This window comes from Cyprinus carpio, chromosome B24 (assembly GCF_018340385.1).
Source record: "Cyprinus carpio isolate SPL01 chromosome B24, ASM1834038v1, whole genome shotgun sequence".
Taxonomy (NCBI): domain Eukaryota; kingdom Metazoa; phylum Chordata; class Actinopteri; order Cypriniformes; family Cyprinidae; genus Cyprinus; species Cyprinus carpio.
Genome location: NC_056620.1, coordinates 22,816,104 through 22,830,253, shown reverse-complemented (window position 1 = coordinate 22,830,253; position 14,150 = coordinate 22,816,104). Strand labels below are relative to the sequence as shown.

Genomic DNA, 14,150 nt, shown 5'->3' with positions numbered 1-14,150 from the left:
GAAATGACTTACACAGCCAATTTGATTATACTTAACAATTTGAGGCAGAAAATAAACTTGTTTTAAACTGTTTAAAACTGAAGTTGATTTTTTTTGCCATGTAATTAACAAACATAATAATAAACTATGCCATGATGTTTTGAGTGCAGAAATCTGACCTGCTTCATTTATGCATCACATCACATTAAGTTTATTAAAAAGAGAGCAATGAAAGAGCAATAATATTCAAGTGCTATGACAAGTCTCAGTTAGCCTAACACAGTACACTTGGCAATTAAAAACAAAAAAATAAATAAAAAGAAAACAAGTAGATAGAATAGAAAAAGAAGAGAGAAAGCTAGTGTTAGAGGCCTTTTTTTTTTTTTTTTTTTAAATTTTTTTTGAAGTTAGAAAACGAATAGTGCAAGTGATAGAGGGTCAAGTGTTTTTTTTTTTTAAATAAAAAATAAAATAAATAAATAGATAAAATATAATTAGAATAGAGAGTGCTAGAGTTAGAGGGTCAAATAAAGATGAAAGAGATGTGTTTTTAGCCATTTCTTGAAGATGGCTAAGGACTGTATAATAAGGACTGCATAATCTTAAATTCAGGCCTGAATATTATTTTTTGGGTTATGTGGAGAACACTAATAACCTGGCAGGAGCGTGTAGGTGCAGGACAGACAGGTCTGATCGGATGCGTTTCTCCAGCTTAAGCCCCACAGGTTACTGCAGCACTGCTCCAGAGCCATCAGAGACGAGTTCTGAAGCCCGGGAAACTCCTCACACGTCCAGGTGGAGAAACACTGACCCCGGGCACCAACCCCTGGACAGAGATAGACAGAAAACCTCAGAAGATATGACCAGAAATGCACAAATGCATGTATAAGACGTCCTATGCATAAGGTAGAAAGAGAAATATGAGCATATTCTACAACAAATTCAACATCTGATATCATATGTAGACATCTGATCTCACCCTGTGAGCAGTCAGGTCCGGCCCAGCCTTCACAACACTGTCTGACCGTCCGGTTCATTGTCTCTGTCTCAATGTCTGGAGGTCTGAGAGGCAAAAACACCAGCGCTCAACAAAACACATACATGTGATCATAACATTGTTTTGGATATTGGTATTGCATTTACCTGTATCAATGTTATGTTATTTGCTTGTTTTAAGGTTAATTCCATACATGCTTTAATATAAAAGGTTGCACTTGCAATATTCGCTTTGTTAGGATGAATAAGCAATAGTTGTGCAAGTTAGATGTCTGAGTTTGATGCTCTGTAATCAACCAAAGATGTTTATAACAAGAAGTTGCAAAGCAGAGATGAGACAGACAAACACTACAATGAAGAAGAGGAAGCGTGCTAGATGCAGACAGCAATGTAAGCAACAGGGGAAGGACATTTTTCTTATTAGACATGAGTCACAGACATTAATAAATTAATTGCAATTGCCTCCCACGAGACTTTACTTATTTACAATATCTGAATAATCATAGGGTGAAAGTAACAACGAGTAATAATGTGATTTAGTAAAAAATGGGGTTAATATCTGTCAATTTAATTACACATTTGAATATAAATAGCACAGTTTTAAGAATTATGTGGCAAAAAAATGTTAAAGAAAGATTATAAAAAATAATTCCTTTTGATTTTGGTGGACAGTGTGATCAAGGCGTGTTTTTATAAAACATTCAAAAACATATATTTCTAGTAATTCTGATGACAAATACGCACATTTTCACTACTCCTAGATTTTATTATCTTCTAGAAATTACACTTTTAAAATTTCTTCATGTATCCAGGTTTTTCCAAACACTTCAAGACTTAAAATAAGAAATATGATGTGTATTTTCATCTTGAGTTTTAGTTGTTTTAGCTCATTTTAAAGCTTGTTAATCTTGAAGCCACCTTGTTGAGAGCCACCAGGTTGCACCAAAAAAGTCAGTTTATACCCCCCCCACCACCTTTTTACAGTTTGTACAATCCTAATATCAATGCATATGTTTGACAACTGAGGAACCGTATCTGATCTGACAGAATGAGTGGGATATGATGCTTTCCTCACTTGAATATGTAACAGGAAGCTTTAGGTCCCTGTCTCTTGTAATAAAGTGCGATGCCGTCGTCTCCTCCGTGTTCGTGCCTCATTCGCTCCACATCCAGCCGCCAGCCCTGAGTGTTGAACTGATAGACGGTGGAACATTCCACCTCACGCTGAACACGGGGGGACACCAACCTCTCCACCTTCTCCTCCACCACACGTTCACACCAGTGCCTGATTCAAAGAAGAGTTCATCAGTGACAAATGAGATTTTTTCAGTTCCTGTGCTAAAGTTACTTACTATTAGAGGTTTGTTTAAATCACTAACCCTAAAGCTTGACCAAGCAAACAAACAAACGGTACAATTTAAAAATGTGAAATCAGTATTTGTATTTTTTAAATGCTAGGTTGTAGTAAAACATCTCACCCCATGACCACGACCAGATTAAACCCCAGTAGAGACACGAGCAGAAACTTCATTGTGTCTCTGAAGAGCTGGAGTTCTTCACCATCAAGTCAAGAAACTGCAATTAAAGAATTAATTAAATTATCTGATGCCCATTGAAAACGATTATTTAGATCTAAACAAAACAGTGAAATTAATTAATACTAGTGCCAAAAAATTATATATATTATATATATATATATATATATATATATATATATATATATATATATATATATAATATATATATATATAATTTTAAATACATATATACTCAAATTATTCATTTAAAATTGTAAAAATATATATATATATATATATATATATATATATATATATATATATATATGTTTAGAGAGAGAGAGAGTAAAAAGGAAAATAATAAAGATCTTTCCTAAATGTCTTTTACACTTATTTAACATGTTTTTACATCAAGTTACGAAAGTCAAAATCACAAAATCATTTCTGTATTTCATTCCTAATAATAAACTTGTTTGTTTGATTTTTTAAATGGTAATTTATATATAATTGCTGCAATGTGTATTAAATTGGAAGACACTGATAACACTTTCCATTTAACATAAAATCTAAATATATATATATATATATATATATATTTATATATATATATATCTATATATATATATATATATATATTAAAAATTGAGGCAGAACAGTTGAACATGAAATATAGTAATTATTTACATAAGCATGAATGAAGTGAGTTTTTACCTACAGTAAGTCGTCAGAGTTTATCAGGAGCTCTTGAGCACAAAACGTCTGAAATTGATTCCTTTGTCTTTATTTATTCCTGTATTGCTCTTTTTTTTATTCCATATCCATAAAGCAGTAGATATGTCTCCGTATTCACTCCTTTCCACAGCTGTTGGTGGTTATTTGGTCGTGTTATGTGCTGGTTGGTAGGTTTTAAATGGTGAGGATGGACAGTCCCATGGCAGCAGGTGTAAGGCGTGTCATTGGTGGAAAGTCCGGTGGGTCACAGCTGTAGATGCATCCATTAGCTCACCGTTTGGTGACGTCAATGTTTAGTAGTGCTCCGTCCCGACCGAGGAAGGGGGTAGTGAAGTTAGCAGTAGATCCCTCTGGTGGAGGGCTGTTTGTGCAAGTCTAATCCTATAAAGACTCACTTTGGTGGAAGGATTTCAGGGGCGTTTATTTAATAAAGTAAGTCAATAGGTGAAGACCAGGGGGCATGTAAACGCAACCAACATCGCTGGCCCAGAGCTTCAAAAGAGATTTGGGGGTGTCCAGACACAAACACAGCTGCCACCATCCAACATTTCCTACAGTCAGAGATTTCCATTTTAAAACACGTGTTTTTTTTTTTTAGGATGCTCTTAAATGACAGAAACTTGTGCATTCAGTGAAGAAGAAGAAGAAGAAGAGTGTAAGGAGCAGTGTATGTCTTTCCATCCAAGATCCATGCAGTATTGTGTTTGAACGTGTGACCTCTGACCTTTAAAGGAGGTTTGTCGTTTTCCATGTTAAGATTCTTCCTCCAATCGCAGTAGAGTCACTGTTAGTCAGTTTGACTTCCTAAAGAGTGTAAACAAGAGCGGTTCAAACACTGAACCATTTGTTTGAGTAACATTAGGTTTTCATTTGTTAACACTAGTTGTACAGAAGTTAAAATCTTTTGATTCCATTCAGTTTTTCCATCCGATATCTGTACAATAATGTGCTTGAATGAGTGACCGCTGACCTTTAGGGGAGGTTTGTGTTCTCAGCATTTAAAACCTACCTACCTGCACATAACCTGACGTAAGAACTACTCAAAAGCCTATGGGAAAGAATGAAAACTGAGACAAATCTACTGCTTCATGGATTTCAAATAATAAAATCAGCATAAAGAGCAATACAGGAATAAATAAAGGTGAAGGAATAAATTTGTGAAGATCTTAAAACAACATGTCGTGCTCAAGAGCCAAGGGCGTAGAACGCTGTGTCCAGTCACCACTAAATTGTCTCTAGCGATAACTTTAATAGATTTATATGTAACCACTGTGGCTGTAATTTTGGCAGTATCTGAAGTAAGTCATACCACTGATATTACCAGAGAATTTTGTAAAACGCTAGAAAACTGTTCAACATTCACTTCAATGGTGTGCAATGACTGGATTTTGTTTTGTTTGTAAACATCCTACTTTTTCACTTATTTCATAAAACTAGTGAGCTAAGCCAGTGGTAGTACTGACAGTGTTGTGTAAACACGGCTGGAACCGCTTCATCTGATTAAACTCAAACTTGATTCACTAGCAAAAACAGATCAAACGAGCCATTCATTTTAAAAGTTTGACATTGATATACAGTAGCAACATTAGCTTATGATTCCATCCAATTCCCATCCAATCCTTACAATACTGTGCTTGAACGAGCCTTTAGGGGAGGTTATACTCTTTTGCATGTCAAAGACTTCCTCTAATCCCAGTCTGACATGTAGAGTCACTATAGGTTATTTGGTTTGACTTCCTAAAGAGTGTAAACAAAAGCAATTCAAACACTGATACATTTGTTTGAGATTAGGTTTGCATTTTCATTTTTTGACACTAGTGGAAAGTTACAAACTTACTCCGTCATTGGCTTAAACAAGAAATCTTACCTTCCAGAACAGCCTCTGTTTTGGGAGTCGGCATGTTTTGCCTTACTATACTGTCTTCTTATTAGACATATTACTATGTTTTGTATGAGAAAGATGTGGATGGCACAGATGCACAATAACTAAAGCAAACAACACATGCTTTCTCTAGTTTGAGAAATAGACATCAAAATGTGTCAAACATCAGTTTGATCTGCAGAAGGGTGAAGGATCTGAAACTGGCAAATTAGAAGAATTAATGCACTGAATTTGAAATTAATCATGAGAAAAAAATTATTATTGAAAACATGAGATGAAATCTCACCTAAATATATCAATAAAATGATGGATGAGTATCTCTGGTTTATCATAGCTGGCATTACTGCAAAGGATTATTCTAAAAGACGGTAAAGTAGCATTTATATTCAAAAGAACTAGACAATTGTAACATTATACAGCCTTGGAGAGTAAAAGTATCAGTTTGTTTCCAAAACGAGCATTTTTATTTTCATTTTGTTTGACATGCTACAGAAAAAAAATCATATAATTTTATTGTGTTCCAACCATCATGCTTGGAAAAAAAAACAATAAAATATTTTTAAATAATGAGTTATTAAATAAACGAAAATAAAATAAATAAACTACAGTATACTTCACAGAGATTTGGACAGCATAATATGAGGTTTATTTGTCTCACTTGCCCTTCTTTTGAGCTTTTTATCGATAGGCTATTTGAGCGTTTGTTTATAACATGTCTTTCCAGCTAAACACCTGCATCACAAAAATGTATACAGCCAAGGCATATTGTGTTAATATTTATAAAGCCAGAAACCTGATTATAATTATATCTGAAGTAAAACTGTTGCAGTTTAAACATAACACAGATACAGTCTCATAAAACTGAGGGCCAGCAAAAAAGAACTTATAAACTTAAGACAGTAATATAAATACTGGACATATAACATATTACTACTTTCAGATGGTGATTTAAGTGCTTGTCATTAAGCTGTCTGCAGGCCAGGGTTATGAAAGACTTGAGCTAATAATTAACCATAAGAGTCTCACATTAGGTGGGGAATGATGGCCTGTTTCATATCAGGTGGTTTTGACCAATCATATTTCTGTGGTGTGAAACTATCAGCCACTACAGTGTAATAACAGCTTCAGCTGCCAGTCCAATTCCCAGTCCCACATTGCTCACACTGTAATTCACTTCAGTTGTCAGATTTGTGTTTCACCCTGTTGAAAAAATGTGTAGGAGCTGTATTGATCTAACAAATGTGAACTGAATTACATGTGTTCACTGCATTTTAAAGTTTCTTCACCAGGCTTATTATTTTTTTTAATCATAACTCCACATTACTTTCATTTCCTTGTTGTAAACATTTGCTTCATTGGTACATTTTAACTGGACTTGCCTTTGAAATATATTTAATATGTCTGACTTCACCACTGAGTTTTATCCTGTTAACATTTAGTTTTTAAGTGTCTTACCTAAAAGTGTGAAGACTGAACCTAGTCTCTGGAATCAATAACATGCAATAACTGCGTATGGAAAACATTCAACATACACTCATTGTTAACTGCTAGTAATTTAACTATACCATATTCAAATAACAGATGTTGTTATTGGCATCTTTTCATGCCATAGTTGTTTTACATTATCTTTTCAACTTGCATTATGCTGTACATTTTTATCTAACTGTATAATTCTGTATATGTCATTGTTTCCCCATGCTGCATATTCCACATATTAGATAATGCAGAAAGGGTAAATTCCACATAAATATGTTGCAGTGCTATAGTGCACCATATGTCATGACCAGTTGCAATATGTGTGCCAAAAACTACAGTATATTACTAAAAGTGTATTTTTTTATTAAAATACAGATATAATTGAGGAAAATTATTAGGTAAAAGAGAGCAGAAAAAGGTATTTTGCTTCCTCATATCTGCAAATTGACCAAAATGCAATATATCTGTTACATATAAACAGTGCAAACACCTGTCAGCATGCAGCTGTGTGGTACAGTATTATCAGTTTTACACTAGAAGCAGATTGTGATAGACCACAAATGTGCACTGATAATGCAAGCAAACCCATCAATCATCTCTTGCTTTGTTCTTCTGAAGTTTTATGACCTTCTGCTGGCCAATCATCTTCTGTTCAAGAGAAGTGGGTGGTTGATAAAAGCAGAAACATCAGAGCTGTATGATTCAGAAGAGGACTGCATCCACTGGCTGATCCAAAAAACACATTGCAGCTGTAGCAGCCACACCTTCGAGGAAACAGTGACTGAAGGTAAGCTCGTTCACTGATTTTTAATATCTGCTGCTATCATCAGGCGCTCATTTTTATTCTAATTACAAGGTGAGTCACTAGACCTTTATGCAAAGGAGGGTTACATAATGGTGCAATTGAATCGACACTGCTGCAGAAAATGTTAGAAACAGATTGTGCCAAATGCAGAAAGAACACAGTGACATTTTGTGCTGCAAAGAAGACCCCGAAAAACATTACAGCTTTTGGGTGACGGAAAAACAACATCAGCTTAAGAACTGCCCATTACAGCTGAAGGAAGCTTGCTAACAGCCCTCACTGGGGTAATTACATACAGCATATTAGTTTATCCGTTTCTCATCCAAGTCAAGGAAGACAAGGGAAAAACAAGCAAGAAGCTGTGAGGAAGAGAGAGGTGTTGGCTAACACCATACTTGTATCTTTATTACTATAATTTGGTTCAGATCTTCTGTGCAAAGGACGCACTGATTCCAAGGGAGAGGCACTCTAGAAATGATAACCTATGCTTACAAGAGCATCTTAAACTAGATAGGAAAGTTTGAAAGACTTTATGTTGGCATTACTAAGTCTGAGAATTTACAGGTTGAAGGAAAGAGAGATAGACAGATAAATAGACAGATAGATAGATAGAATTTGGGATTTTTTTTGTCGGGGGGGTTGTGTTAGAAATGTTTGTCTCAGAAGATTTTGCAGAAACTTAAAGATTAGGTCAACTAAATTAGCGTTATTTTTTATGTTAATCTGGGCTTGTTATTGCTGGTTTGGTGTTTGAGTAAGTGATGGACAATCGTAGCCATGCTGGTTCATCCCAAGTAAAAACAAGTGATGATGAACCAGCATGGCTGGTGGAGTGGTTTAACTTTGCTGGTTAAGGTAGCTATGAAGCTTAATGGGGACCAACACACAAGTTTGTTAACATTAGTATAATAAACCTGAAAACTAAAGTGATGTGACATGAGTGGCTTGTTTATTTTGCAGGAGCCAAGATGTGGTTTTCCTGGATGCTGCTTCTGGCTTCTCTAGCTATGTCCACCGCTTCGTCGAAAAGTCGTGAGTGGGCTCATCATGGAGCTGCGATGTTTGCCGATCTCACTCCCCAAGAGATGAACGCTGTGAGAGACTACCTCTACTCCTGCAGTGAGCTGGGCCTCACCTCGGCACAAGACAAGTCCCTCAAGAAGAACAGCATCCTCCTTATGGAGCTGCACGTTCCTCGCAAGCACGAGGCGCTCCGTGCGCTGGACAGAGGACAGGCGAAACCTTCACGACAGGCACGTGTGGTGGTGCAGTTCGGCAACCAGGCGGTGCCAAATGTTACGGAGTACACCGTTGGACCCCTACCCTTTCCGAGGTCTTACCAGGTGAAGACATTTAAGGGTGACCGTCCAATCCGTTTCGAGTCCAGACCGATCTCCTCTGTGGAGTATGAGCATCTAAATGTGGTTCTAGAGAAAATAGGAGCTAAAGCAAACAAGATTCTGGAAGAAAGCACTGGGTTTACTTACGGCAACTGTACTAATCGTTGCTTGACCTTCTCGGACATCGCTCCTCGTGGATTGGCGCCAGGAGAGAGGCGGACATGGATCATGATGCAGAAGTTTGTGGAGGGCTACTTCATCCACCCGGTGGGCTTCGAGGTCCTCGTTAACCACAAAGATTTGGATCACAACAAGTGGACGGTGGAGAAGGTGTGGTACAACGGGCAGTATTTCGACAGCGTGGAGGAGCTTGTGGAGAAGTACGAGAAGGGGACGATCAATAAACTCAAGCTGCAGGAGCATGATGAGGAGGATCTTTTCTCAACATACATTCCTCGTGGACACATGAATACACAGACGAACATTCATGGTGCAAAGCTTGTTGAACCCCAAGGTCGCAGATTCCAGGTGGATAGGAACTTTGTAGAATATGCCGGATGGTCCTTTGCATATCGGGTTCGCTCTTCGGCAGGGTTGCAGATCTTTGACCTTCGCTTCAACGGGGAGAGAATTGCTTATGAAATCGCACTGCAGGAGGCTATTGCCTTTTACTCGGGAGATTCTCCGGCCGCCATGCAGACCAAATACATTGATGCTGGATGGGCGATGGGCACTTCGGATTATGAGTTGTCAAAAGGGATCGACTGTCCAGAAATTGCTCATTTTGTAGACCTTTATCATTACTATGACACTGACAAACCTGTGCGTTACAGAAACGCACTTTGCATTTTTGAAATGACCACAGCTCTTCCTCTGAGGAGACACTTCAATAGCAACTTCCAAGGAGGCTACAATTTCTATGGAGGCTTGGAAAACCATGTTCTGGTGATCAGAACTACATCTACGGTGTACAACTATGACTACATCTGGGACTTTGTCTTCTACCAGAATGGCGTAATGGAGTCTAGAGTGAGTGCGACTGGATACATCCATGCAACGTTCTTCACGGAAAATGGACTGAACTATGGAACCAGGGTTTACAACTATGTTCTTGGCAACTTGCACACCCATTTAATTCATTACAAAGTGGACCTTGATATTGCAGGTGAGTTTAGCTCTTGCTTAGTTATCGGTGTATAGTGTTTCCCACAGCCTTACACTCTGTTTGTGGCGCACTCCCCCGCCCCATATATACATATATATGCAAATTCATTTTCTGCCAGCAGGATGCACATTTAGAGCGGGAGAGATACAGGATTCTCCGGTAACGACTGTAAAGCAGCGCTGAGCTCACAAACGCTGCCTTATCAAGCACTACATGCAAAATGAAATGAAAATGAAATCGAAAATTTTCTAAATACAGTCGGTTTCCTTCTAAAAATACAATGATATAAAAACACCCACATCAGTTTTTGATTTTGAAACGTGCAGTGCTCATGTTTATTCCATGAAGTCAAAGCCTTTTGGAAAAACTATTTGTGGCGGCCCGCCACAAATAAATCAATGTGTGGGAAACCCTGGTGTACCATCTGAAGTCAAATAACAATCTATTTTGTGATCTCTGTGCACAATAACAACAGCATGAGTGGCAAATTTAAGCCAATTGCATAACATGTTTCACTGAATAGAGATAATTCTGCTCTTTCTTTTTGTACAGGGAGGGACAACAGCTTTGAAACTATTGGTCTGAAATATGTTAACTTTTCCAACCCCTGGAGCCCAGGACACACCATTGTGCAATCAAAACTGCATAGGACTCAACATGAAACTGAACGTAGTGCTGCATTCCGATTTGGCAAGAAGTTTCCCAAATACTTGCACTTTTACAATCCCAATCAAAACAACAAGTGGGGACATAAGAAGGGCTATCGGATCCAATATAACTCGCATGCTAACAGTGTTTTGCCCCGGGGCTGGAAGGAGGAAAATGGTATTACGTGGTCAAGGTGGGCCTTAGTAATTAATTTTAAAGGAATAGCACATTTGTCTTTTTTGCACTCTATTTTTGAGCAAATCTTTGTGATTTTGTTTGCAGATACCCGCTGGCTGTAACCAGACACAAGGACAATGAGGTCACCAGCAGTAGCATCTACACTCAGAATGATCCTTGGGAGCCTGTTGTTTCCTTTGAGGAATTCATTCGCAACAATGAAAACATAGTTAACCAGGTACACAGATGACTGATAGAGACTTGAGTTTGACCTCAAATTCCAAATGGACCACATGCAGTTCAAACGGGTCCTCATCAGCACTAAAAAATAGACAAAGCCAACATAATCAACATTTACAGAGTTGTATGAATACAATTTGATGACAAAAAAAGCTATTACCAACTATTCAAAATATGTAAACAACAATTACTGTATTTAAATAGTAAATATACACAATTTGCTTGAAACTGATAAGAGATGCCAACTGCCAGATTAGCAAATAATTAATCTGATTAACTAATGTAGTAACTCAAAATGTTGTAAACAAATATAAACAGAATAAGATAAATGGAAACATCAATCAAACTTATTGTAACTGTGAATGCCCAAAACTCTGAATCACATGAAACAGGAACTAAAAAAAAAAAAAACTACTGAAATCAATGTAAAAAAATAAATAAATAAATAGTGTTATTTAAATTATTTAAGTGTTGTTTTATTAGCAATATACTAGTATAGTTTGTAGTATTTAGAATTAGTTTTAAATTTTAGATTTTCCATTTTAATTTTTTTTTTTAAGTTTTAGTAATTTTGTAATTTGTGTGTGTTTTAAATATGTCTATAGATTTTATACATTTTATTTCAGCCTTAGTTTTGGTAATTTTAGTAATTCAACTTATTTTATTTCAGTTAATGTTTATTTTATTTCAATGAACAAAAATGTTTTTAATAGTTTTAGTTTTAACTGACAATAATAATCCTAACGGGCAGTAGGTAAACTACTAGACAAAAATATATTAAAATCTTTATATTTTATAGACAATTATATGTTTCTTGGCAGGATTTGGTTGCCTGGGTGACGGTGGGATTCTTACACATTCCTCATTCTGAAGACATTCCCAACACAGCGACTCCAGGAAACGCGGTGGGATTCTTTCTGCGTCCCTTCAACTTCTTCGACGAGGACCCCTCGCTCGCGTCCCGCAGCACGGTCATCGTGCGACCAGATGAGAAGGGCCAGCCGAAGGTTCAGAGATGGACTCCAGAGGTCGTAGGTCACTGTGTCTCAAACGAGCCTTTCTTCTACAACGGCACATACGCTGGAGTCTAGACAGAGACTGGGCTTATTTCATCTCGTGTTAGTGGTTGTGCTGTATATAAAATCATAAAAAGCTGAAATCTGTGATGCTGATGGTGTCAAATATTTACAATCATAAAAAATGGAGTGTATCTTTTTACATTTACAGGGAGCTGAACAAATAAACCTCAAATGCTTTAAATGTGGAACAAAAAAACCTCACAAGCTTCTGCCATTTTTCACAACGTAAACATGGTAAAGATCACTATGACAGTAAGAATATTTTATGTCTTTCTGAATATAAATATATTTTGCATAAAAATCCAGGATTTTAAGGATATTTACTGTACATTTACATTGTTATATTATTTTCATGACAGTTAAGCAGAAATTCTCTCTTTTTTTAATGAGCATAAAATTCTGTAAGAAAATATGTCTATATATATATATTTTACAATAATAGAATAGGCAACTAAGAATTGGAGGATGGACTAAATTTGCTTAATTGTAATAATAATAATGTCAAAATGCAAAGTCTTAAAATGTCCTTAAAATAAGCTTAATTTTCCTTATGCAAAATATAATACTTTTTTTTTCAAATAGGGTTGATTGTTTTAATGAGATTCACCTGTTGAAGTGTTTTTGAAAATAAACGTGTAATAATTTCATGCTTGTGTAATTTCATGCACTGTGAGCAGTGTTTATATCAGTTGTCATGGTAACCGTGAGCAGTGGGATGAAGTGAGGACCCTTGAGATCCGTAAGTGAGCGGATGTAGCCATGGAAAGGGCTTATTAGCAGAGAACATCCAGGATGCAGGATGGCGTATCCGTGAGCTCACTGATCCCGGCGCTCCTGTATGGGGTGAGCATGAGCGGGAAACAGGGGCTCTTTACACAAACACATCCATTCTGGAATCTCTCTGCAAACAGACCATAATTCACCTGCAGAGTCTCCCAGGGAAACCAACAAGAGATGGGTGGAGAAACAGAGATTCAATTGATACAAAGGATCATAATCTGATTGATTAAAAATATTTATTTTAGCTTTAATTGACCAGTCACTTTAAAAACAGCTGGCAAAGGAATTTTGTAAACAAAATTAATAAAACATAATTGTATTGCATAATATTTAATTGTATAGCACATATATAAATAATTATATACAATACAAATATATAATGTATATTATAAATAAACTAAAACATTTAAAACAACACCAAATAACAAAATATAGAAACAACTGAATGGATTATATGTATAAATTATATATAAAAGATTTTAACAAACATATTTTATTACATAAATGTACATCAGCTTTAGATTTATTCTAGTCTTTTAAAAAATACATTTATACATAAATAGGCTACTAGTAAATGATCTTTCAGCAGCTGAAAGGTGTGACTGTTGGTGGCCAATAAGACATTCTTTTCTCTCTATACTGTTTGTTCAGGTTTTTATAGTGCATGTTAAAGTTGTCTGTAGTAACGATGGAACAGGACAGCGATGGAGTAGTAAAGCCATCTTATATAGGAGGACCATTCCTAAAACTCACCATGGCAACAACAATAACAGACGTGTCACATTACATCTGAATCTTTACAAAAGTTTGTTTGTGAGAGTCTTCCAGATTCCTGTCTAAACACACACACACACACACACACACACACACACACACACACACACACACACACACACACACACACACACACACAGGTATTTAGGTTCCTAAAGTGATAGATCATTTTAAGATATTAGTTGTAAATGTTTCTCCACTTCAGGATTGTTTATTTTCTACATTTTTGCATTAATCAATCTTGAAAATAATAAACTTTTTTTTTCTCTGTTATGTCTTGGAAATAAAGCTTCCAAAGTTTAATATGAATTTAAAAAAAGTGATCATCAACACATAACAAGGTCAATGCAGCAGGAACAATGACAGGTGCACCACTTTCCTGTTTAATTCACAACTGAAAGAGATTGAATTGTGTTTGGAAACACTTCCACTTAGTGGCTATGTGGGGAAATTACAACTGCACCTGAATAAAAGTGAACTGTTAGCAGAGTTTGATGGTTACAAAATAGAAAAAGCCTTTGTATACTACATTCTGTAACAAGGATCTTAAACTGTACATC

At 36.3% G+C, this 14,150-nt stretch overlaps 2 protein-coding genes across 2 annotated transcripts in view; one reads left to right on the top strand and one right to left on the bottom strand.

The window, feature by feature from the left end:
- The window catches only part of sspop, an 85,470-nt gene extending 81,530 nt beyond the window's left edge, over positions 1-3,940 (bottom strand). Inside the window, 5 exon segments of the mRNA XM_042752233.1 lie at positions 635-805; positions 959-1,041; positions 2,051-2,260; positions 2,454-2,550; positions 3,204-3,940. Coding sequence (XP_042608167.1) covers positions 635-805; positions 959-1,041; positions 2,051-2,260; positions 2,454-2,506 — 517 coding nt within the window. The 5' untranslated portion in view covers positions 2,507-2,550; positions 3,204-3,940.
- Positions 3,941-7,276: 3,336 nt separating this feature from the next.
- LOC109050071 (amine oxidase copper containing 1) lies at positions 7,277-12,549 on the top strand. The gene is made up of 5 exons (XM_019067750.2): positions 7,277-7,369; positions 8,348-9,892; positions 10,445-10,733; positions 10,823-10,955; positions 11,779-12,549. The coding sequence occupies exons 2-5, from the start codon at positions 8,356-8,358 to the stop codon at positions 12,046-12,048; spliced, it is 2,229 nt and encodes a 742-aa protein (XP_018923295.1). The 5' UTR covers positions 7,277-7,369; positions 8,348-8,355; the 3' UTR covers positions 12,049-12,549.
- The last annotated feature ends 1,601 nt before the right edge of the window (positions 12,550-14,150 follow it).